This window comes from Platalea leucorodia, assembly GCF_965183815.1.
Source record: "Platalea leucorodia genome assembly, chromosome: Z".
In the NCBI taxonomy this organism is placed as follows: domain Eukaryota; kingdom Metazoa; phylum Chordata; class Aves; order Pelecaniformes; family Threskiornithidae; genus Platalea; species Platalea leucorodia.
This window is the reverse complement of record NC_138858.1, coordinates 35904485-35929724: the sequence shown is the minus strand read 5'-3', so window position 1 is coordinate 35929724 and position 25240 is coordinate 35904485. Positions and strand designations below refer to the sequence as shown.

Below are 25240 nucleotides of genomic sequence, written 5' to 3'. Positions count from 1 at the left end.
CTGGCACATGCATCCTCTTTAGCAAAAAGAAAGCAAATCAGCTTCTAAATGGGTTGCCTATACCATGAGTATCAGAAGATATAGGAGGACAGGAGGAAACTAACACTGTTGTTAGAGCCAGTCAACCCTGAAAAGTCTAGAAGTTTGTTTTAGAGAAGTCCAAGTTGTTTTGTAAGTAGCACAGCCCATTTTCCTTCTTTTTGCTCTCTCTCATTCCTCTCTGACTCTCATTAATTTTTATCAAAGCTTTTAAAAAGGCGAGATCTTTATTGGCTACCCTGTGCAGCATGCGAATCTCCGAGGTTTGATCACATCCCCTATAAACAATTCTAAAATTCAGTGTATGAGACGCATGGTCTCAGCCACTTCTATGGCTGAAGAGTGAAGTACACAGAGTATTAAAGTAAAGTAAGGGGAGTAGGGAGGGCACTTGCACAGAGGCAGTGAAGTCATGGAGTGTGGCCTATACTCTAAAAGGAGGAGAGTTAGAGGATAGATGAAGGAAGGCGGGAAGAAAGGATGATATTGCACAGAAAATTCTGGAGAGTGAGAGTAAAATAAAACTACAGGGATAATGGGAACCAGGAAGAAACACTGATAGCTTGTCTTGCCCTATTTGGTGTTATGGACAAACTGCTCTTCTCAAAGTTGCTGCAGAACCCTTCTGGTTCTGAAACAAGGTTCAGGCTTGGTTTGGGGCAGACCAGGGCTCGACTGGAAGATTTATTAACCGCCTATTGCTCTTTCTAATCAGCCAAATCAAACAAATGTGTTGATTTGGAAACAAAGACTCAGTATGTGTATTGGCTAAATCAGCAGTCCGGAGAGAAATGGCTCCTGACTGAGCCTTGGAGCAGCAGGGGATGGGGGCAGCAGGGGGGGTGGCTTTGCTTCACACGGGCTTTGCCTCCTCTCCCACAGGCTGGAGCTACGCTGGTCTCGTATTGAAATGCAACAGACTGAATATGAAGTGTGTGAGAGCGTGGGAGTGGTGTCTCTGAAAATCACCAGGGCAGGACACTCTGCAGAGTCCGCGTTTATCACAGTGAAGGTAAAGCTAAAAGCCAAGCTCCTAACTGGAAACTTAATAATAAGTAGTGGAGCCCATTAATTTCTTCCTCAGACTTAAAAGGTATTTCAGTAATCAGCAAAGAGGCCATGCACTTCAAACCAGGCTTGCCAGGACATTGTCCTTGCTAGTACAGATGTTTGAAAAATTTCTGACAAAACTTTCTGATTTTTAGGTAGAAATGCTGATTAACCAAAACTGGAATGTTTTGGAGCAGTATTTCAGTTTTGATGACCTTCTGTGACACAGCAGGCATTGTCCTGTCACTGTGGTCAGAAGCTGGGTTTCCAGGATTTGCCACTCTAAAATCCAGGCTGTGGGCAAGCTGGGGCCTTGGGACTTCTCATTTCCCTGCTCAGGCTGAAGGAGTTCAGGAGCTATGGGAGCTTCAATGCCACAGTCATGGCAGCCCCCCCCCCCCCCATTTCTCCTTCCACTGCCATCAGCCTAGGAAATAGCCCAAGGAAGCCCCTATATCTTCAGTAACAGCCTGTTTTATGTCAGAAAAATTAGACTGAAAGCTGCAGGTTATAATTTTATAAAACAGGTTTTGTGCAACTTCCCTTCACAAATTTTATCTTTCCTTGTAAGAGGGAAATTCCAGGATTCTACCAGCTCCGCTTGCTAGAAAAATACTAAGAGTTTCCCTCACAGTTTCTCAGGATTATAGCCCTAATTGGAAATATAGTTTTGATTTTTCTTCCACCGAAGTCAGTGGGAATTTTGCTATTGACTTCACCAGGGGCCATCCTGCCCTCTCCTTCCCGGACTCCAGTGACTCTACTTTGCTTGCCACTTGGCTAAGAAGACCAGTGAAATTGTCCCCAGCATCAAGAACGCAGTGTGGAAGCTGGTGTCCTCCTCCGGTCTCCAGTAAAAATTCAGGGAGTCGCTGGAGTCCCCATACTTACATATGCATGGGTTCATGCCTATCCCAACAAGTCTTTGGGACTGACAGACCTGCATGCAAACACTTCTTCCAAGACCTCACAAAGGGCTAAATGGGCAAACATGGACAGGCTGCTGCTGCTCTTCCAGGATCCCATGACAGACCTGTCCAGGAGCCAGGTATGGCAGGGTCCCCAGCCATAGTAAACAGCAGTGTTATCTGGTGCCGTCAAATAGCAGTTTGAGAGGGGACAAGGCAAAATTTTAAGATAAGCAGATTTTTTTTATTATGAGATTTAAACCATGAGCAAGGACAGAATGACAGTTGCACATCATAAGGTTTATTCTTTAGGCCTTTATCTTTCTTTCCAGCCTAAGCACATGTATAGGTTGGCATGTCTTTTTGAGACTCCATGGAAAGGCACACAGTAGCTTCAGCACACAGCACAATGCAGCGGTTTGGTGAAATAGGTCACAGCATGGCACTTACTGTTTGATTTCTTCTCAGGTCAATGAAATATCTGCTATACTGGGAAAGGACTTTACAGTGACTCCCTCCAAGCTTGTTCAGTTTGATCCAGGTATGAACCAGTGCACTGAATAACTTTAAAATTAATTCACTGATTTTGAAAGTGCAAACTCTCATTTTGGAGAGTGAAACCTATTACGTATCTGTAGCCAGAGAAGCTGGATAGGATTAAAGACACTTGGGCTCATTTTCTGGAAGTGCAGTGGGCTTCCTTTGTGAATTAGTATCCTTATTACTTAGGGTGAGATGGCATATGGCCCCTTTACATCAGTTAAAATATCAAAAGTGCTGAAATGATGTTTCCTAGTCTCCTCACAGCTAGGCTGAGGAGGACTCACCCTGAGCTGAGCTGTGAGATGCTTTAAAGATTTAAAGATTTGACCAGGACACTGGTGAAATTTAGAGAAAACTGAGTACAACTTAAATTATGCAAGGTATCCAAGACCAGAAAAGTGCAAAAGAACTGAAAATTGTCAGACCTCATCTTTACTTGCACTGTAATCGTAACAGCAGTCTGACCTTGGCTGAAGCTGTAAATAGCCAGAAATGACAGTAACTGTATTATCAAAAGGAGCTTGATTTTTTTTTGCTGGTGGAGAATCAATAGTAAAAATGAATACAAATGTGAAGATACTGAAAAAAAGCTTCATCTGTTCTGCACAATTTATTGTTATTATTCTTTGGGTATCTCCCTGTGTCTAGGGATTAAACAGTCCAGGTGAGAGTTTCACAATTTACCATTAAGAAATTCAGCTTCACCTGAAAAACTTGGTTTTGCCCATATAAATAGATTATCTGGGAATGAAAACCCATTTCCTGTCATAATCACTTCCTTTGCATATGCAAGTCTGAGTTTTTTTGGAACACACCCTGTTGGCATAGTCCAGGATTTATTTGAGCTTAGGAAACAGGATCTGCACAGGCCTCCCAGGATGTTGCCTGCAATGCCAACTGAGGTTATCCCAAGATTGCCAGCAGTAAGATTTCAATGGCAGAAAGTCACAGTGACTACAGAGGAGTCAAAATATATAATCTGTGAAAGGCTGAAATAAATGGCATGTATTTGGTGGTAAAATTAGTCCAAGTGCTTACCTGCATTTGAAAAACAGTTATGGTGAATATAGTAAGTCAGTTCCAGCCAAAGCCTGGCAATTTTTACTTTGGGACTTAAGGTTTTTACTTGGAAAAAAAAGCATTGCATGGTACAGAGATTATTTTGGAAATGTGCCACTACAACCCCTCTTGAGAAAGGCAAATTTTATGTAAAAAAGTGTAGAATGAACAACTGCTGGTTAGTTTTCAGAGGTGGATAAGGGAGGACACCCAGCAGACGGCAGTAAAAAAAAAGAAAAAAAAACCTGGGCAGAAAGGTGGAAATCTGCCCTAATTTCCAGTGTTTCTGGAACACACATGAAACTTCTGAAACCAATAAGCCACTCTCTGATACCCTTTATCTAGCATTAGATTTCTTTTTTTTTTTAGTTTTGAATTAGAAGATGGAAGAAAGATTTGAGAGATCAGTGTAAAAAGTCCTGCATACTGTGCTGCCCAGGATTCCAGTTCTCTTTGCTCTAATGTACTACGCAGTCAAGCTTACCAGCCTCTGAACTGAAATGGCTAGAGGTTGTTGCAAAGAGGTTTTTAGTGCAAGGCCCTTTTCTGCTGGTCCATGCAGATTCTCCAAGCATGGGCCAGTTTCGAGTTACTGCTATTGTCTTTCTGAATATGTTGGCAGAGCCACATGAAAATTAACTGTAAATGTAGACAGGAGAGATGCACACTGTTCCCCTTTTCTGACCAGCTTCTCAGTTAAGCCAGCTGAGCTCCCTCACACAGTCTTTTTTGGGTGACTCTCTTTAAAAGTCCTTTGCTTAGGCTTATCCTTAGGGAAGAACCCTCCAAACTATTACATTCAAGGCACCAGTTTCTTAGTTCTAAATTCAAGATGTTTGATATGTATTAATTAGTAGTATTTATTAATTATTTAGTAAGGCTGATAGGTTTGTTTTAAAAACAAACCTCAACTATGCTAATTGACTGGACTGATTGGCACATTAGATTGCAATCAATAAATTGTAATGGAAAGGAGCAGAAGACGACCCTATCGGAGTTTATGGGTCTGTTTGTACTGACAGCTTCTCTTGGCTAGAGGATTCAGACTGGAAAGGAGCAAGGAAATACAGATTATGCAAAGTGTCAGAAAGATGTAGAGATTTTATTTGCCAATGTTGCACATGTATCTCTGGTATTCATTTTGGATGTTAGCACTAACTTTGTGATGCAGAAACAGTTCCCATACAATGTGTACGTTGAGATCTGTTTCTGTCCTGCTGCCTCTGACTTTTCCTCAAAAAATTTTGTAGCCTTTTGGGTAATAACCAGCCTAGTCCTTTATCTTGGAATGATCTTTTCTCATTCCCATAATGCAAGCCTGAAGTTACGCAGTAAAGGCAAGCAACCAAGTAAAAATTTTCTAACCAAGTACAAAATCTGCCTAAAAGGTTGTACTTGAATCTAACATAGTCTTTGATCCATTTGCAGGTATTTTAAATAACTGTTCCATCTCTAAAATGAAGCTTTCAAGATAAAAAGCATATGATACATTTTGTCTTGAAAATTGCAATGGAAGTCCTAAATTTAGGTATTGTAGTGTCATTTCCCACATCTACAGCAGCTTTTTGTTACAGTGTATACACTTGAACTTAATCATCATTGCTCAGGAAGAAATTCGAACTTAATGTTATTTGGAAGAACCGCAGGAGTCCAGTCAGTTGGTAGGAGCACAATAGCATACACCAGCTACTCCATGCTAGCTGCAGACATGTTAATTAATATATTTCTTTGACACCCTGATTGATTGAAATAGCACTTAAAGAGTAATTAAAATGTTTATTTCTGTTAGGAATGTCAACCAAGATGTGGAATATAGCAATTACCTATGATGGATTAGAGGAAGATGATGAAGTCTTTGAAGTAGTTCTGAACTCCCCTGTGAATGCTGTTCTTGGCACCCAGACAAAAGCTATAGTGAAAATTTTGGACTCAAAAGGAGGTATTCTCTTTTGATCTTCATCGTTAAGAAGGTGGGACAATCTTGGCTGAGTAGCTACTTATTTTCAACCACAAGTTGTTCCTAACACTCACCTTCAGATCAAAACGCTTAATTTCTTTTTAGAGAAAACAGGCTTGACAGTTGCAGACCCTTTATTCTCTCACACAATCATATTCATCCTCATAGGAAACACAGCATGGGGAAAGCAACAAGTACAAAATGAGAAGGGTGCAAGGAAAGAAACCACTTTTCATAACGACATGAGTTCAGTTCTCATTTATTAAAATGGGAAAAAAATGTTTTTTAGGTCCATTAGAATTTTTTCCCAGTTATTGTATGACAGTTGTTATACACCTCTGAAAAAGATTTATTTTCCTCTCAAAAAAGAAACCTAATAACTAAACCCGGCTCTTAGAAATAAATTTTCTAATGCTTAACAAATACGGTCCACAACATTACAGCATGCAGCAGTGATCATTACAGAGCTCAGGCTTTTAGGTGTGCATTATTATTGATTTTTCCAGTGATGAAGTGTGGTGATGGAAGTATCACCAACATTAGTTAAAGACACGTGTCTATCCATGACCAAAAACCCCACACTCCAAGCCCCAATCTATGCATGAAAACATGTATTTTCATCAGATGCTTGGCTGAAACTCTGATTTGTGGGTAGACAGATGCATAATGTATAAAAACATACATATAGAGGTAGTAGTTATATACTATATACTATATGCTATATACTATATACTATATACTATATACCATATACTATATATATACTATATATATACACACACATATATATAAAATATATATATATATACAGAGCAATATATAACAGTTATATACTATATATATATATATACACAGAGCAAACCCCACAAATGAGGAGGACTGAACAAACAGCAAATCAACCACATCAAGTGAAAGAATCATCCAACTTTTAATGACAAGCTGTTTATGTGCCCATGTTAACGTGACCAGTTATCTGCTTATGCAGTTAGAACTGACCATCTGCCATTTTTTATGCTTTCAGGTCAGTGCAGCTATTCACATTTTTCTGGGCAAAGCAAGCACGACTTCTGGGGGAGAGGCACGCTGTTTCCAGTTTCCTCGGGCTCCTCATCACCTCCCAGGCCTGGCAATGCTCCCTTGGAAGGGATCCCACTGCCTCCTTCCAAAGGGATGAGAGAGCATGGAGAAGACCCGTGGCAGGAACACAGCTTGGCAAATCAGTCAAGGAGGACCAGGCTGAGAGTAACTGGAAATGGCAGAATAGTAAGACACTTCTGTAGTGCAGTGATGGACTGATTTGTGAATTCATTGGGATTTGATATCTTCATTTATTTGTCATATTTTTGTAGTGATCCTACCTGACCATACAATAACCATAAACTACCTGAGTTTGCTTTGAGTCAGATCTGAGAGCTATTTAAAAATAGGGGGGAAGGGATAAAAAAAAAAAAATCCCGCTTTTGAGGATCCATGTAAGCAAGAGAGGAAGAAAAACAGAGTTGGGGGAGGAAACATGCATCAAGCAACTTCAGCAATTATGCAGCTTCTAATCTTGTCTAAATTATGGGTCAGCTAGAAGAAACAAGTCACTGGAGCCAGGCCAATGTACAGAAGCTGTGCATCTGCTCCTGAAGTTGTAAAGCTGAAAATACTGTTAGCTTAAACAGGGAACAGTTACTTAAAACTTGCTCATTGCTTTTTCTGCTTAAGCTATATTGGTTTAACTAGGTGGTTTAGTAACATTCCGCTATTATGATCTCACAAGTAAATGGAATCTGTTTATAAACACACTTGTAACGTGATTTTTAATGGCTGTTTTCAGAGGTGGTCAGTTTGCATTCTGAAAAAGAAAGAACTAAACCCAAGACACATTCTGCATGATTTGTAACCCAGATCTTGTAGTAAATCTTCCATAAAGTCCATTTGTTTCTGTAATGCATGAATATGCCCACCTCATTCTGCTATTGTACTTTTTTCAGGTTCATCCTTCATCTGTATTTAGAAATGGAACTGATGTGGTTTTCAAAGTAAGAGTATTATATGTACTGCTCAGACATTTCTGTGATTTCTTTCTAATTCTGCTCTTTGCAGGCTTTATGACTGTTAATAATTCATTATGACCAATACTTTATTTTTCTATGTATCTTTCTTTTTCCTTGGTGTCACTTCCCCTTGATTTGCAACAACTTGTATTGTAATGCCTTTTTTTTTTTTTTTTTTTGTGGAGTTTATTTAAGAGTTGCTTGTATGTGCTAACCCTCTCTTTTCCCTCTCCTGTTCTGCCTCTGTGTGTGTGATACTATAAAATGAAGTATCACGGGATGGTATCACTCAAAATAGAGGATGACACTTCATCAACTAAAGCAAACAAGAAGGCTCAAGTGTCAGTAATTAACCAAGCACAACCACAGATAAATGCCGTCTCCTCTAGGAAGACAGAAATCCCACAAGCTGATAAGGCAGAACTGGCATCTGAACCAAGCTCAAGACACCAGGTATGAAACCTTTTGTTTCACAGGCATTTTCACCATCTGTTTTCAGTCATGCTGTTTTCCAAAATGATTTAACACCTCTGAGATCTGCAGCCTAACCCTTTCCACTCCAAAGCTGAGTGTAACCGATACACAGATAAATTAACAACTCAGCCCTTGAAGAGTTTTCATATCATAAAGTTTTAATATAAGACCTGTTAATCTGTTTCATGTAGCTTGTTTATTTTGTGTAACTATTTTCCTTCAAATGTTCAAATGACATTTCTCCTTCCAGGACTTTTACTCTTTTCCAAAGGCCTGTACACCAGATTTAAAGGGGCTCTTGCATTATGAAGAAAGCACTCAAAAGTTATTTCAGTGTGATGGGGTAATATGGAAATTCTGGAATTCCCAAAGCAAGGTAAAAATGTCACCATGACTATGCATCTAAATCAGAGCACGGAGTCTACGATGAGTGAGACTCTCAAGCAAAGGACCTTCCTGTAACAACTTTTGACTTCTACAGGGAATAAAAGAGTTGTCCAGAGCGAAGTTTGCTGTCACCAGAAAAAAAGATTCCCAGAGACATGATGAGGGCTTGATTGCTGGGGTTGCCTTTCCTCTCTGTCACCCACAGGTGCTCCTGGACAAACCACACGAGCACTGATGTCTTGGTGCTTGTAGGGGTGTGGGCATGCAATAGTCAGTGAATGAAATCTATGATAGAATGCGTGGGAGTTAGTAAAATTAGCTCAGTTAGGTATTCTGTAAACATACATCACCTCCACCACGTAAGATATCACGCTGAATTTTGTTGCACTGCATTACCTACACAGACTGCAAGAGACAGAAAATGGTGTCCAAACTAATGTGGTCTCTTAAGAGGGTTTTTGGAACTGAAACCTTATGTCACCTTTAAAGCTACTCATTATAAATTGTAGTGTCCTCTGTCAAGCATTTATTTCTTTACATGTTTTAAGCAATGCTGTAGCTTTATTGATACACACCAAAGTCCATGTTCAATTTAATACTGGGGAGGCCATAAGCAGCACCTCCAGCCTTCAGTCTGATTATTAGCACACAGACCTAGATCACTGCAAGCAGGAGTCTGTTTTGCATTTTCCTCTTTCATTTTAGGAGGTAAGCATGAAGAAATGTCCCTCTGGATGGAGTCATCACGAGGGCAGCTGCTACTTCCTAGTAGTGAATCACAAGGTCACCTGGAACACTGCTGCTCGGGCTTGCAGAGAACAGTAAGAGACTTCTCCAAGTGAATGTGTTTGATGTGCACTGTCTTTGCCCTGAGCTGAATGCTGCTCCGAGGCCAAGTTCGTTCAGAGAAGCCCCATTTTGGCTGTGCTGCAGAGCTCCCCCAAAAAATAGAACAAGCCCTGGGATTCAGACCCAGTGGAGGACAGAAATACTATTAGTCTCATAATGTTTCAGTTTGTGATGCTACCTTATTCACAACATGAATTCCCAAAGCTGTTCATCTGCAGTGAGGATGCTTTCCTAATGGAGAAGAGAAACAGAGCAAAGGCTCAGTCTTTCATCCTCTCTGACCCACCACTTCCTTGGCTCTACCTTCACTTGATATAGGAACACTACAGTGTTGCCAGCTCCTGTATGCCTCACCATGGTCTTCTGAAGGTGCAGCTTTTCAGATTCTGTAACTACTTGAAAACTTTAATGTTCAATTTAACAGTAAATTTCTGACTTTTAAGGATAAATAAAAGCTAATTGACAATAATAATAGTTGTCCCAAAGTAGGAGACAAATAGAAAATCCGCCAGTCTTTCTCTTTGGAGGCCTGCTTTGTGATTTTGGTTTTAGGAGTGATAGCTTAGGACTGGAAGGAACACTAGCCATGGTAACATGGAGCTTGCCCTGGGATCATGCATGTTCTGTACCTTGTGTTGAATTGTGAGAACGAGGCTGAAGACCAAGCTGAACAATAGGAGGGGCTTTAACAGACCTCTCCATTACTCCATGAAATGTAAATTGAAACAGGGAAGAGTTGGAGATGAAAAAAACAGAGTATATTCAATAAGTGGTTGAAGGACATACAGAAAACATGAAACATGGACAAGCATGCATAACAAACCTTGATTCATTCCACTCAGTTATGCCAGATTATGTTGTCTTGGTAACACACAAAAGGGAAGTCTTAGTTCTAATACTTCTCAGCTGATGGAAGTTACTCTTTCCTAAAATGTAAATGTTGCCTGCTCTTGTGAGCTCACCACAAATTTCACATTGTTAATTGGTTTACTTAAAATTTTAGCTCCTGAAATGGTTTTCTGTCACCTCCTTTTATTCTGTTACTTATCCAAACAAAGCTGCAAGTTGTGAATATTCTAATTTTTTTTTTTTTTTTTTTTTTCTGATGGCTTCAACATTCAGTTGATCTTTTGGGAACATATGTCACTCTGCTGGGAGGTGTTCCCCATTTCATAAAAGAGTGTGCTCCTGGTTACCCATATTATCTGTAGGTGGTAACTTCTTGCTGAAGGCTATAGTATTTGATGTAGAAGTTAAACCGAATAACAGCAAATTAATGACAGTGTTAAACACCTACACAAAAAGTCAAGGCATATCACTGAATCCACAAGCAACTGAATCCTAGGGCAGTGATTATTCAGTTAATGTCAGTCTACAACAGCCTAAGGAAGCTTTATCCTCGTAAATGGAGTACTCCTGGCCTCCATCTGGAACTGATTTACAAAAGTAAAACCCCAGGCACATACTTAAAAGTGGTACAAGAAAATAACTTAATAGATTTTATTTTGTGCTTTTGCCCAGCTCCCCGCCAGCAATCACCACCACCGCCAACTGTGGTATTTCTGTTATTAATACTTCTACTGTTGACATTTAAACAGCTGATATTTCCAACAAGCAAACAAAATCAGCATGGAGGTCAATCCTCAGTTTTTTAATAGATCAAACAAATGTTAGATATTAAATGAAAAGATTAGAATTGACATTCAGTAAATCAGTCAATTTCACTGAAAAATAAGAATCAATTTTATTACTACAAAAATGGAATTATTTTAAACTTATGTTCTATTTTCTTGCTACACTTTTTCTATTATATAGAACAGGAAAAAAGCACAAGCATTGTTAAAGTTGTTTCAGTAATAGTCTCCAACTAACCAACCTCCTAACCTTTTAGAGAAAACACTGGTCACCTGAGATGATGGACTTGAGACCAAGTTATTCCATCAAAGCAATGCTATCAATTATTGTGGAAGCAATTGCTGTCTGGAAATATGTACATGGGCTTATGCAAACCTATTTGGGCTTCTAATGAGCTTTGACATACATTGCATCTATTTGTTGCAGGTGGCATACCAACCTTTTCTTCAGTTTGCATGTGCAGGGTTAGAAGTAGACACAAAAAATGTGCTTGTCTTGATGCAGGTTGCTGTATGCCACAGTGATAGTGCGGGTGGAAGAAATCTCAGCTAATTGCTGTGAAAATCTTGCACCTTTTCTAACCCTTCTACAATACATTGGAGAAAAAGGTGGTTTAAGAACTCATTTCTCTAGCCTTGTTCTGTATGCATGAAGAGGCCCTTGGCAACATGAAGAGGAGCATCTGGGGGATATTATGGCTCAGTGATCCAACAGCAGCCTGATTTAGCAACAATTTCAGTGATTGACATTACAGTTCTTGTTTATCCCATAGGAACATGTCCTCCCCAAGGGTCACTGCAGCCAGGCTCGGTTGCATGTGAAATGGTTTCACTGCTGCTACTGGATAGACAGAATCCACAGTTGCATCTTTTGCTCTGTTAGTCAGATTATACCTTAATCTGCTTGAAGTTGAACATTTAATTAGAGCCTTAATATGGTCAGATTTCAGATTGCTTACCGCCAGCTTTGTAAGACAGGGGCTGCTATATTGTTTGGTGTTTGCATATTAGCAGCATGTGGACTCAGTCCTTGGGAATCACAGGCAGAACCACATCTAAAATAATAGGTTAGATCCTTCATGATGGCTCAGTGTTGCCTACTGCAAAGCAGGATGGACCCTGCTGCCCTCCTCTCCTAATGCCGTGCTAGTTCTCTAAGTGACTGGTTTAACTTATATTATTGCTAGTGACTCCAGCATAGGGATTCAGGTACCTAGAGTCATTTTAAAGGCTCAGAGTACCTTGTCTGACTTTCAGCTGCCACTCTGGAAGTGCAGGGCTCCTGTAAGCTCTGCATCATGTCTGCAAGCCTCATCTGAATGTTCTCAATACCGCGAGGCATCATAAGCAATGCCAGACACCTATCTTAAGGCACCAGGATTACTCCCTAGGTGACCAAACCAAGGCCTGGGATAAGCAGAGCCTCTCAGTCACTCCCCCCTGCTTCACTGTCAGTATAGGACATGGATTTACTACAGCAGTTCAAACTAAATGTCCTCCTGTGCTGTGGAGACCTTCACAGCTAGTCAAGTGTGCTTTTGCTGAAGTTAAATTTATCACAATGGTACAAAGCTCCTTTAAATGTATGGGATAATTTAATGTAAAATCAGCAAAGACTTTGTGCTAAGTGTTTTGCATATAATACTTCAAGGTAAATGGCTACTCAAAATATTTCCTTAGTTTGGGCAACTGCTTTAAGATGATGGATGATAGCAAAAATTTGCTATTTGATTGACTTGATAGCAAAAATTTTAAAGCACACAGGAATTATTTCAAATGGACTTATTTAGCACAGAAATCAGTGATGTGTGGGGTGTTTGTTTTTTTTTTTTTTTTCCCAATAAGGCATTATGACCCCTTCTCTAGAGTAATTTAAATTAGGAAGTGTTAGATTTACATAACTCCATGAATAACATTATCTTATCATTTCCTGTGCCTGGCGCTCTGCCTAGAGGTACAGTTAGTAATATTATTATAAGTGGTATGTTCCTTCAGGACTGTTCTCATTTCCCTACAATACATCAAAATCCCTTACTAGGTGTAACAATTAGAACGGTTGTTCTCTCTTCAGTCATGTGTGTTTCTTAGGCTGTATTTAGAAAGTACTCCTATGGAGAAAAGATTAGATAACATTATAATTATTGCAGTGCTTTCCTTTCACAGTGCTGAAGTCTCTCCCTGGTAGTTGGATTGAAGTGAAAGTCTGAAACTGTTATTGCTCAGACCACCCCTGTATGTCATAAATGATATAGCAGTTCCTGACATACACTGATGTTTTTTGTTTTCACATTTTCTAAAACAATTGAAACAACAGGAGTAAGATACACTTACTTAAAGTAAACGACTTGGTTCCAGGGCTTTGATTGTCCTTAAGCAGAAGCCAGATAAAATGCTGTATTTTTGTTCTTGCCTAGCTAGTAGTGATACCACAGAGGCTGCTGCCCAAATCTCTTCTTAGCCCCAAGTTTGGTCACCAGCCAACCACAGTCACTGTGAGGGGGAATGGCATCCTGTTGCTGAATCAGTTACCCTGGGAAAACAACCTGAATTAACCGAGCCTGCTTTCCTGGACCTTTTGTCTGAGGAAGAAGATGGAGTATAAAACTTTCCAAGAGCTTTTGTCAGTGTAATAGCTTTTCTCCTTGTTCACCGTAGGGTTGGTGCCTAGTAGATGGGCCCAGTGGTGTGGAAGCATGTCACCCCGGGGGACATACAGGCACCAACACCATGCATGACACTTTACCGTGATGAGAAGCACAGTCAAATCCTCTGCTGGGAACTTCACTGGGTGAAGTTTTGGGAGCCTATACCATAAGTGGGTTCACAATCCTGACCCCTACCAGACAGTTGCTAACCACTTTGTGCTGGGACAGTCTGCCATTTGTAAAGCCATGATCAATGTTTCTGAAGCCATCCTGCCACACCTCTACCTGAGGAGAGAGTACACAGATGTCAATGAGATCCTTGACACTTTTTTCTCTGGTGGCCCCTGAACTTAGGGGGCCCTTGATGTTACTGTGATGTTACTATGTTACCGTGAAGTGCTTGGTCTAGGGCAGCCATGATTACACAGACTGTGAGGGCTAACACTCAGATGTCCTACAGGCCTTGGCAGACACACTGTGCAAAGCAGAGCAGAGGGCGAATCCCCTGTTGCTTTGATGGACTACAGGGATAATGGAGGAGGCCTTTGCAGCAGGAGTATCCCGTCAGCATTACAATGAATTTCTTCCATACCATGCCCCTGTAGTGGGCTACTACTCTGAATTCCTCCTGATGTAAAATTTGCCTGTTTCCCTATCTTGTGTGGCGTTATGATACAGCTTCCACGGGATCAGTACTGTTAGAAGAGACACAAGGCAGCAAACAGGAATGGAGATCCAGGCATGGGTTTCTAATTGGGCAGCGGGCTTGGTGGTGGGCTTGCACCCCAAGATCTGCTCATGGTCTCCATAGTGGATTCAAGTCTGCCATGCCACCCTTGAGGTCTGGTCATTGTCCCAGCTCTTAAAGAAGACAGTCTTTATCTCCTTTGGAGCAACACTGATCTTCTGTCTCCGTTATCTGGCAACAGTCATGAAATTAGCAAAATCGTCATAATGCCATTGACTTATTCTGCTGCTGGAAAAGTTTTTGGCTCTCTTAAAATGTTTTCATGAGCAATGTTGTTTGCTTGGGCCCTATCAAGCATCACCCAAGGTGTTCTGGGAGGCTGAAGGGGTTGGGCATCACTGTTAGACTGAGTGGCAGTCAGAAATACGGGACAACAGAAATGACAGAAGCTCAGCATCAGAGTGAAGGCAACAGCAGGTGTGAGGTAAAATGGTGACATGATATCAAGGCAAGCAAAAAGATGGGTAAATAAGCAAGTGGAGCCACTGATGGCGGGCAGTTCCTGGCAAATGTGAAGGAGGCTATTTGTCTCTTAATGCTTCAGGATTTAGCCTGATCTCTAAATGGCTTAACAGCCTGCTGGTGCTTGCATGCTTGGTACTAGTTGGAAGACTTCACAGTGGAAAGGCCACTCAGTGGCTAGGATGTGCAAGTCCTCCTTTGGGGTTGGCATACTTCAAGTAGAAACACAGACCAGAGCTTATGCATTGGCTTCATTCTGAAATAGTCTGGTTAATAGATACCACAACTGCTCTCTGATTGGAACTAAATGCATAGTAATTGCAGACAACCCAACATTACCTCTCAGAACCACATTACCACTCTAAGCCAGACCCCTAAATTACACACACTTAGTTCTGTTTTGAAACATGGCCAGGATCTTAACTGTGTTATTCAAAGCTTTAGTTTTGTCAGACCATGATTTTAAAAAGATATAGTCTGCTCTACTACCAAATGGGTGAAGCTGTATCTTTCAGTGGCTTCAATTTTAGTGTGGGCAGATTATTATTTTAAAGAAAGGAATGTATCAATGATTGTGTCAATGGTTTAAAACACAGTCTGTGGGTATGAGGTACACATTTCCTGTATACACTTCTTTCAGTCGTCCAGCTGATTTAATTTTTCTGTTAGAAAAATCAGACTAGACTTTGGTTCCTCTCCCAAGTAATCCAGAATTTTAAGACTTCATCTTCATGTAATTATTCTTTCATGCCAGTAAATAGTGGTTTTCCTGTGAAACATTAGTTACATGCTTTATACTATAACCAGTGCCCCTTGTTGATAAGTCGATGGGAGATGTCTGTCACTCTGTGGAATGCTAATTACTCTGTCCTCTCTCCTTGAGCCTAGATACCTGGGGAGTCTAGCAAGTGTGGCTAATGAACAACACATGCAGTGGCTGTGGGACTTTAGTGGGAGGAAGCCCTTTTGGATAGGCAAGTACATCAGGTTTTTTCCAAATGTGAACTGCAATTTTCAGCTTTTAGTAATTTTCTGAGATGGATTTACTAGTTATACCAAATTAACTTTAAAAACTACAGTTAGTTTGGATCATGTTTAATGGTACCATGATTCTGTTAACCTGAGAGAAATAAACTCCTCTGATAAGAATAAAGACAAGACCATTGTGTCAATTTTCTCATCTTGGTCTCTTCTAGTGAAGAAGCCAGGTCATGTCTGAAAATATGCCACCCATGTTGGTCTTAGTAACTCAGAGGCTAAGTGAAAAGATGTGTTTTAGTTTGTATTAATTAACACAACCTAATTTTACAACTGTTAATTTCAAGAGTGTAAACAAGGTCTACGAAGATCTGCAAGATCTGCAGAATGTTATTTTCAGAAGGAATCTGAGGGCATCTGAGGCTGCCCAGACTTGAATACAACATTCTGCTTGACATCTTAAGTATCAATAGAGAAACTCAGGAGGTGATAGAAGTGCAATAGGTGGAAAGAGAGAAAATATTTTAGATAGGCAATAATGAGGAAAAGTATATTTTCCGTTATACAGATGGTACTAATTGCCTTATGAAATATTAAATTGTATTTTACTTGTATTCTTCCAGATGTTTTTTTTCTCTCAGCACAATATTGTGTGCATTTTTTAACAAAGGGATAGAACAACATGCTTCTGTTGGCATCAGGCTCCAACAGATGATAAACATCACTGATTTGGTCTTACCAATTTCACACAGGCTTGAATGACCAAGTCAATCCTGGACATTGGGAGTGGAACGGAGGAGAACCTGTAACCTATATAAACTGGAGAAGAGGCTCCTACCACTTTCCAAAGAGAGGAAGAAATTGCGTATTGGTGCAGAAGCGAGGAAAATGGCAAGCAACTGACTGCAGGAAGGTCAAACGTAACAGCTATATATGTTCAAGAAAGCTGTAAAGAAAGAGAATCCCTGTGAAAGCCTGTGGACATTCATGTTGTTTCAATTTTATTTATCTGCAGACATGTGAGGGTATGCAGTTAGAAAACTGTCCTAATTATCAGCAAGGTTTATTTTATATGCTGCCAGAGGTGCAGATGCATTGGACTCTAACCAAGGAACAGAGGTCAGTTGCAAATATTGCGTCCAGGTTAAGGCTGTGAACTCTTCCCAAAGACTTTGATCTGTCACTTACTTGTATGTATTTTTGCACAAAAGAGCTAGGCCTGCAGGCTTTCATCACATTTCTGTGTAAAAATACCTTCTATTTTTTGAAAAAAAGAAAGTAGGACATCAGTTGATTTGCTTTGCTCTTAAGGAGGGGCTGTGAATTGGCTGTTGCTTTAATTAATTTGCAATAAAAACTGTAGTTTTACCCTGCAGTCAGAAAAAGAGGAAGACTGCTAGGTGTGGAAATAAGGGCAGACTCTGCTGGCTAAAAACAGGTCCTCTTGGGTGACAAGGGGAGAAACATTACATCAGGAGACTGGGGCTTCTTTGGTGGATGGCCTAGTACAATGTCTTACGAAAATACCAACGGCAGGATTTAGTGGCAGAGTACCAACAGGAGAAAAGCCTTGTACTTCTTTTTCTGCTTCCCAAGGCCAGCTTCAGATCCTAGTGGATTTGCTCACACAGAGATGCATATTGTCTCGCATTCCTAACCAAAATTTTTCAACGTTTATTGGAATTGCAGGACGGCGCTGTAATTTTTAGTGTAATTAAATAATGGGACCTCTGTAAATTTGATGCTATATCAAGGGATGATTTACACAATAAAAATAATACTGAAGCTTAATCCTAGAATATTATCTTGGGATATTCAGTGATACATGAACATCAATAGGATTTACATGTGTGTATAAACCAATGTAACCGTGAGACATATTTTGTACTAAAGCAGCTATGGCTTTTGAGAAGTATTAATCTAAGTCCTTATTAGGGATTTGAGGTTTTTAAAAATAATAATTAAAAAATCCAGATTTAGTTATGAGAAAGGCTTAAAAATCAGCATTTAATAGGAAAAAACAGCTGCCCATAACTTAATTTTAACTTATTTTAAATATACGCAGTTGCAGTGTTACTGTTTCTTAACATTATAGTAAATTTATATCTGATCTGTCAAAAATCTTGCTTTAGGACCTTCTTACTGCCAGCCTTAAAATTAAAAAAAGAAACAACTCATAAGCTTCCTTAAAAAAAATTAAAGCTGCTCTCAAACCCTCCCTCTGCCCATGATGAGTGTGTGACGGTTGGTGTGTCACTGAATAGGGTGAATTTGCCTTGTACCTTACGAACTCTCATCCCTCCCATCTGCCTGCCTGCTGCCAGCAGTTGATTCTCCCCTTGTCCCCTATCAGCTTATCTATTTGGCCAGCCTCTGGATCAATTGCATCTGTAGACTATTTGCACCAGAGGTGCAAAACCTCCTTCTGGGGTTTCTCAGAGCAATTTCTCAGTCCTGTGAGGAACAGATGCAGCAGAATCACCCCTCCTTTCTGGGCTGAGGGGTGCTTTTCCAGGGATTATTTATCCCTCCTCCTTGCCTTTGGCATGTGTGGGTTATTTATCCTTCCTTCTTGCCTGTGACATGTTAAATGAATATGCATGTGAGTACCTGGACAGTCTTTAGGAGAGAACTTTTCTGAAAGGACTGTTGCAGATAAGCATGAGTGCATTGCAAAATTGGAGGAAAAATATCGTGGACAGAACCTCAACACCCTTATTGTTGGTATTGACAGATATAGGCAAAAATATCTCCAAGATTTCTTTTTTTTTCATGGTAATCTTTATGCCAAGCTTCCAGATACTTTTGCTAGACACTAACACTTTTGCTTAAGGAGTATTCTAGATCAACATAGATAGGCTAATTGTTTCAAGAATTCCCCAAACCAAGCACCTCTGAGTACCCACCTAGACCTGTTTTTACTTCTGATAGTTTTCACTGCAAAAAAATATAGGATCTAAAAAAGCACTCTTGAGATCTCTTGCTGTTGGGTTCTGGAATTCCAGGGAAAATTGACTAAGAGAGCTTGGTTAGGTATAATCATAAACTTTTATTTCTTTAGGGCCTTCTTTTTATAAAAACTGCTGAGTTTATTGGTGCTATCATGATAAAACCTGTCAAGATTCTTTAAATACCTCTCCTAATTATTTAATAAATGAATGACATCAACAGAGTGGGAATTTTGACCAAGGTGCTTGTTACTTCATCAGTAACTAAAAAAATGACTCATGCCTAGTCTGAGACACCAGTGATCTCTTTTGTGAGAAGAGGGGAGAACTTCCCTTTTCTCTATTTCATTTGAACTACTTTAAAGTGATTGAATAATATGAAGATTGCAGTACACAACAGACTGTTAGTTGTGCAAACTGTACGTGTTTACTGATTTCATTAGATCTAATACAATACACTAATGAAGCTAAAATTCTTATATTGCAGTGCAAGAATATTTCTGCCCTGAAAGGTTGCTGAATTTTTTTTCAGTACAACGAACTGTTCCAAACATTAATTCATAAATTTAAATATCTTTCCTTAAAAATTAAGTATTTTTTCATAGATTTTTACAGCTTTTATTAGAATATTGGAGTTCAAAGAATACGACATACTCAAACCAGGGAAAGTACAAATAAATCACTTTTTCTGTTGCCATAGGAAGTTGCTGTCTCTAAGATGTTTAGTAAAGAAAGGGCCTAAAATCCTGAGAAGTCATTGGGAATTTTTCCAGCCTTCAATACTTTTGAATTAGACTCTGAGTAAACTCAGGGGAAAATCAGTATTCAGAGGATCAGCATCAGCAGGGGAATTTCAAGAGGCTGAAAGTAAGAACAAGGAGCATGTAAATTCTGGTATGCACCTATGGATGCCACATTTTCTGGATAAACAAAGGATTTATTTCACCAGAACTATCCATATGTCTTTTAAGAACAATAGAACAAAGACACAGCAGCTCAGTGAAAAGAACCCAGTGGTTAGCCTAGATTTCTGTAAAGGGATGGGTAACATGAGCTCTTTGTGTGCCCGTCACTTTTAACCACCTTCTCTCCCTGTCAAGTATCTTTTAAATCTGTTGATCAATTTCAAACAAATTTGACAGTGAAGTAGTTGACTCAAAGACAATGGTTATGAAAAAAATTTATAGGCAACTGGCCACAGGAACTCTTCTTCCAAACCAAAATATTCTAAAACATTTGTGTTGTTATTAACTTCATGGAGATCAAGTTTTTAATCTGAAAAAAATCAAAGTTTTCCAGATCTCTTTTGTACACACTGAAACTTACTGAATGCCTTCAAGTCTTTATTCACTCATTCTAAAATTATAATAATAGCTTTGAGAGAATTATATATATAATTAAGTGAATACTGTGATTCTACATTATTTACATCACAAGACTGGTGCTATTGCAATTCTTGTATTCAGAACACAATATATATTGTTATGTTTAACTTTGTAATGTGTGTTAATACAGAACTGAAACATATTTTGGTGAACATGTATTTCTTCAGCTTAATAATCTCACAAAAGCTTTTCTTCTAGTGATAAAAAACATAGCGTTGGGCATAGTAGAAATGTACTTATAGTTAAGCATAATATACCTACTATTTACTCTATGCAGTTTCTGAATTCCGTTTCTTCTTATGCATAAGCCTATTCCTGAATTAATACTATAAGGACATTTGTATCGTGAGCAAACCATTTTTAAAAGAGAAAATGCTCTTTATTTTGAGGAGTAAATTTAAGAAAAGTTACAGATCTGCAAACAGTTACACAAGAGGAAGAATGAATTCAAGAAAGAGTGACAATTCATAAAATTGAATTTTAATATGATTATTGATTTAAAGGAGAATGAGAAAAAAAAAGTCATTGTCCCTCAGTAACCTCAGTCATCTTCATGGAAGAGATGCAGATGTCAGTTCTCCTCTCTTATTTCCCTTTAAGAAGTTATGCTGCTTGTAATATGGAGTACTGCGCTACTCTAATTCCATTGCTTAACTACTGTCCTCTACGGCAGTACACTAGCAGTATAAAGTTAGAAGACAAGAACACAATAGAGCTTATTTGTTTATTTTTATAGTGTTGAGATAATGTATTTTTTTCGGTCAGAAGTAGTCCTAAGGAACAGGAATCTGGTATCTGAAGTACTGGATATAAGCACGGTAAGCAAAAGAATGTAATTTTATTCATACAGATGAAATTTTCAGCTAAGTCTAAATATATTTTTACTTTAATAAAAGAAAACTTATCTGCATCTTCTTCCTTGGATTACACTACAAACATTTTCTTAGTGTCGTCAAACTCTTCAGTGAATCACCACTGCTCTCTCAAATTATTCATGGCAATCTAAGAAAGATGTGTCTTCCTGAAGACTGAAATGCCTCTTTGCCCAGAGTCTTTCTCCCCTGGCTCACTGTCCCACAGCTTAACAAGTTGAAGCAATCAAGCACATAACCAACATAGCTCCTCAGGCTGGGTTTGGAATTGGGTACACTCTCAATTAGGCAGTACATATATGCCAGTGCCATTCAGGAGGTGTTTTGGGAGGTGGACACCTGTCCAAAATCTACCAGACTGAGAATTATAATACAGAGAAAGCCATCCACTGCATCGTGTGTACGCACCTACAGCCACGAGAACATGGGCCAATATACACAAAAGGATACTTGTCCTAGCCCTGGTGGACACACATGCGAACATTTTAAAGTGTGAGCATCTACATTGCGGCAGCAGTTTGAAACTTAAGACTCCAGTTCTGTTACTACAGCACAGAGAAAAGAAACAGAGAAATGTGAACAGGAGGGTATAAATGAGTGAAGAAAGAAACAATGCAACAGAGGGCTTGAAGCTGAATAGCAGAGGGGGGAATTCATGATGTACAGTATCTAAGGTTGAAGGTACAAAACTGAACAGATTTATTGTCTGTTCTTTTGTATCATACCTTGTAAAAGCCTTTTGGTTTTGTAATTATAACTTTCCCATGAGGCCTGTATGTGATCTGTTTCCCTGAAACTCTGTAAAACAGAGACCACAGATGGCTTTCTTTGATAAGTACAATAATTGGAGAATAAACTGCATAGTGCTAATTCATTAGTTCTGAGGTCTTCATATGGCTTCTGTAAAAGATATATCTGGATACAAGTTTGTCTACATAGGATGTGTTTTGAAAATGATAGGATATTGAATTGGGCTATAATATATAAAATCCATTTTAAATGATTTAATCATCAGTCATGCTATGATGAGACTATTTAGCTCAACAGAAGGCAAGTAATTCAAGCACTGCCTAAGAATTATTTTTAGGCATCAACTGGCAGTGTAACTAATTACTCAGTTTATGTCCATAATGACTGAATAAACTACAGCTCTGAAACAAATGAATAATACCACTTTGCATTTGCATAGCACTTGTCATCTATAGACCTGACAGTTTTAAAAGGATGGGCAAACACTCATGGTGACTATTTCTAGCGAAAACAGAATGTCCTGAATAAATTGCTACTATGAAGGCAAATCAAAGCCTGCTTGAAAGACACTGCTGCATTTAGCCACAAGATTTAACAACCAAAATACAGTGAAAACATGTGCTATGCTTATATGAAAGGGTAATCAGGCAGGAAAACAAGTTTTTATAAAAGATACAGCATTGCTTTTTGTAGAAATCTATTAGCTGTATTTGGAACATAATGATAATGTTCCCGGTCCAATCTCTGTTGTCAATTATTAGTCTATGCAGTTGATGTCACCACAAAGAGACTTACAAATACTTACTATTTTTAAGTTCAGAATGATTCTCCAAACTCGCTGTCTGAGCTGAGGTGCCTTCCCATAATGCAGGCAGGCTCCTGGCTGAGCTGAGAGGCTGAGGATAGATCTGCTACCTGTGCACGGTCACACAGGCAGCTGACTCCAAAACAGATTTAGACCATGTGCAAATACAGAGCAAACTGTGCCCAGATGTACCGGGTCCCATTTCTTACCAACATTGTCTCTTGGAAAGCAGCCAGAGCTTACTATCATAGGCATGAAGGAACAGTATTAGACTGGCCTGGGAGAACCAGAGCTGGCATGCTGCTTTTGGCTCTCAGCAGGTCTTAGGTAAAACCATCCAAGAAAACCCAGGAACTAGAACTGGGTTGACCTAGAGGAGAAGAGAGCTCTGTTTTCTGCCTTTGGGTTGCAGAGTGACTTGTGGAGTGACTTGCTGACACTGCTTTGCTTCAGTCTTCTTTCCTACCCTTCTGTAAGTAATACTTTGTGCTTTTACATCTGAAGCCCTCTAAGGCAGGCCTTTTCTCTTGCTGTATGTTACAGGATAGCATGGTACATACCATGAATGGATCCTGATCTTGAACAGGTTTTTTTCTGTGCCATTACACTGCAAATGTAACACTAGCAGCTTAACATCTATACATATATGTCAATACTAAGGTTTTTATGCATTCCTTGTTAATATTTGCACTGCATCAATAACCCACACCAGTTTAGTTTAGATAGAAGTGTCTGTGCAATATTACCATTTACCATCATTCCAGTATCAACATTTACTTAATTTTTATCCGTGCATTGACAGAGACATCCTTAAATCACCTGCATCATATTTGCTGCTTGCAACATGATTTATTCTTCGTGAAGAGCTGCAGAAAGAACCCTCTGTAAACAGCAGTAATAACACGATTTTGCTCATATTCTTGCTACAAAGAAGAGAACCCTCCTTCAGAAACTAGAGATTCTATCTGGGCACCAAACCATGCTTCAGACAACAGATAAGAAGGGCAGCATACACCTTCACACATACACATATGTTTCTTTCTTTCAGGGCAGACTGGGGTAAAATTTAACTGGGACTTAAAAGCCTTTTTTCTTTTACATTGAAGGTGGTGGGATTTTTTTAAGCAGGCTTTGAAGGTAGGTAAATTGGGCCTTTCAGGCACTTTCAATTCTGTAAACATACATGTGAGTAATGTAATGCCATTTCGCTTATATGGATAAAGTTAAATTCAGACATTACAGGATCAAGACCACACCTGGAACTTTTAAACACAAAGAGCTGGTATACCACTGGTCTAGACTTAGAGAAAAGGCACTTCCTGGCAAAGGAGGTGAAAAATAGCGGAAACAGATAAAAGCAAAAAGAAAGAACACTTCCGTTGTGTTGCTATAATCCAGAAGGAATCATCTTTAAAATGTTTAAGTTAGCATTATATTTTTAAATTCTGTAGCAAAGAGCTGCAAAAATGTGTTGCTTCAAACAGTCAAACCTCATGTTTGAAAGGCATATTGCCAAATGTGTCAGACCCTTCTGTGTCAATATAAGACAATATAATACATAGGTGTGAGTATCAGCCCAGCCTTGTAAGTCTCTAAGCAACCAAAATAAAGAGGAAAAAAAGAAGCAAAACTCAAAATGTAATGCCCTTATCTTTGCTGAATAGTTTTGAATGACGAGTACCAACATGTACCCGATACAAGGAATTTTAATTCCAAAGGTCAACTACTTCAGTTCAACCTGTTAGCCAATAAAGACAGGATGTGAGGATTCAAATTGCACTTCTAGGCTACTTAATTAACTATCTACCATCAAATTAATCCTCTTGACTCATTGTTATTCCAGCCTAATGCTGCATATGCTTGTGTAAATATGACGCAAGGACTTTTTGCAGGCACACCTCAGAACCCTTGTTGCAGATGCCAGTATTTTCTATGATTTCACTCCTTACAGTTGTGGGAGAATCTGCCCTCATTCTGTACACCTGACACTTCAGAAAGGCACCAAACCAGTGGCAGAATTAAACTGCTCTTGGCTGAAATTACTGAGCAATAAAGCTTGTGCTTGATGGCTGTGCTTCCCTTAATGAGATCAGCCCACTGAGGTCAAGGCACAAATACACTCTAATGTTGGTGTGTGAACCCCATTCTTGCTGGAGCTCCATGCAGTTCTGTCCCAGGATGGACCTCAAGATTAGAAAAAATTTTAACTCAAGTGAATTATGCAGTAAGGAAAAGGTCTAGATCTCCACTAACTTTGTGCGCTAAAGTTATAAGTCAGTGCCTCACAACGATGTTGCTAGGCAATTAGTTTACTTCGATTATCAGGCAATAAACTCATTCCCCAGAAATGAAAATCAAATAATTCCATACATCTAGTACAGACCACCTAAGTTTTCAAGACTAACAAACAGATTATCTACAAAGTTAAGAGTCTATTGATAGACTCTTTCTGGTATAAACAGGAGTGTAAAGATTAGAGTACCTAAATGGCAAATTATCTGAAGCAGAATTTCCTTTTAGTATTTTCAGATTAGGATCAATGTTTATGATACTTACAGAAAATATCTTCTCCTTCTCCCAAAACTTCTCTCTGTATGATGTTCTATCAGATTTTTTTTTTCTTACACGTTGCATAGCATGATAATTTTGCAAAAGATGCCTCCAGTTTAGGGTCTAGTAGTCATTAGATATTTCTGTTGAGGCAT

General features: G+C 39.2%; 1 protein-coding gene across 1 annotated transcript in view; it reads left to right on the top strand.

Moving 5' to 3' along the window:
• FREM1 (FRAS1 related extracellular matrix 1) overlaps positions 1-16887 on the top strand; it is a gene marked incomplete at its 5' end in the record, with an annotated part of 58804 nt that extends 41917 nt beyond the window's left edge. Inside the window, 10 exons of the mRNA XM_082337487.1 lie at positions 922-1051; positions 2466-2538; positions 5389-5538; positions 6578-6819; positions 7536-7583; positions 7869-8051; positions 8323-8448; positions 9165-9280; positions 15686-15771; positions 16528-16887. Coding sequence (XP_082193613.1) covers positions 922-1051; positions 2466-2538; positions 5389-5538; positions 6578-6819; positions 7536-7583; positions 7869-8051; positions 8323-8448; positions 9165-9280; positions 15686-15771; positions 16528-16727 — 1354 coding nt within the window. The 3' untranslated portion in view covers positions 16728-16887. The remainder of the gene's footprint in view (positions 1-921; positions 1052-2465; positions 2539-5388; positions 5539-6577; positions 6820-7535; positions 7584-7868; positions 8052-8322; positions 8449-9164; positions 9281-15685; positions 15772-16527) is intronic.
• Between the last annotated feature and the right edge of the window lie 8353 nt (positions 16888-25240).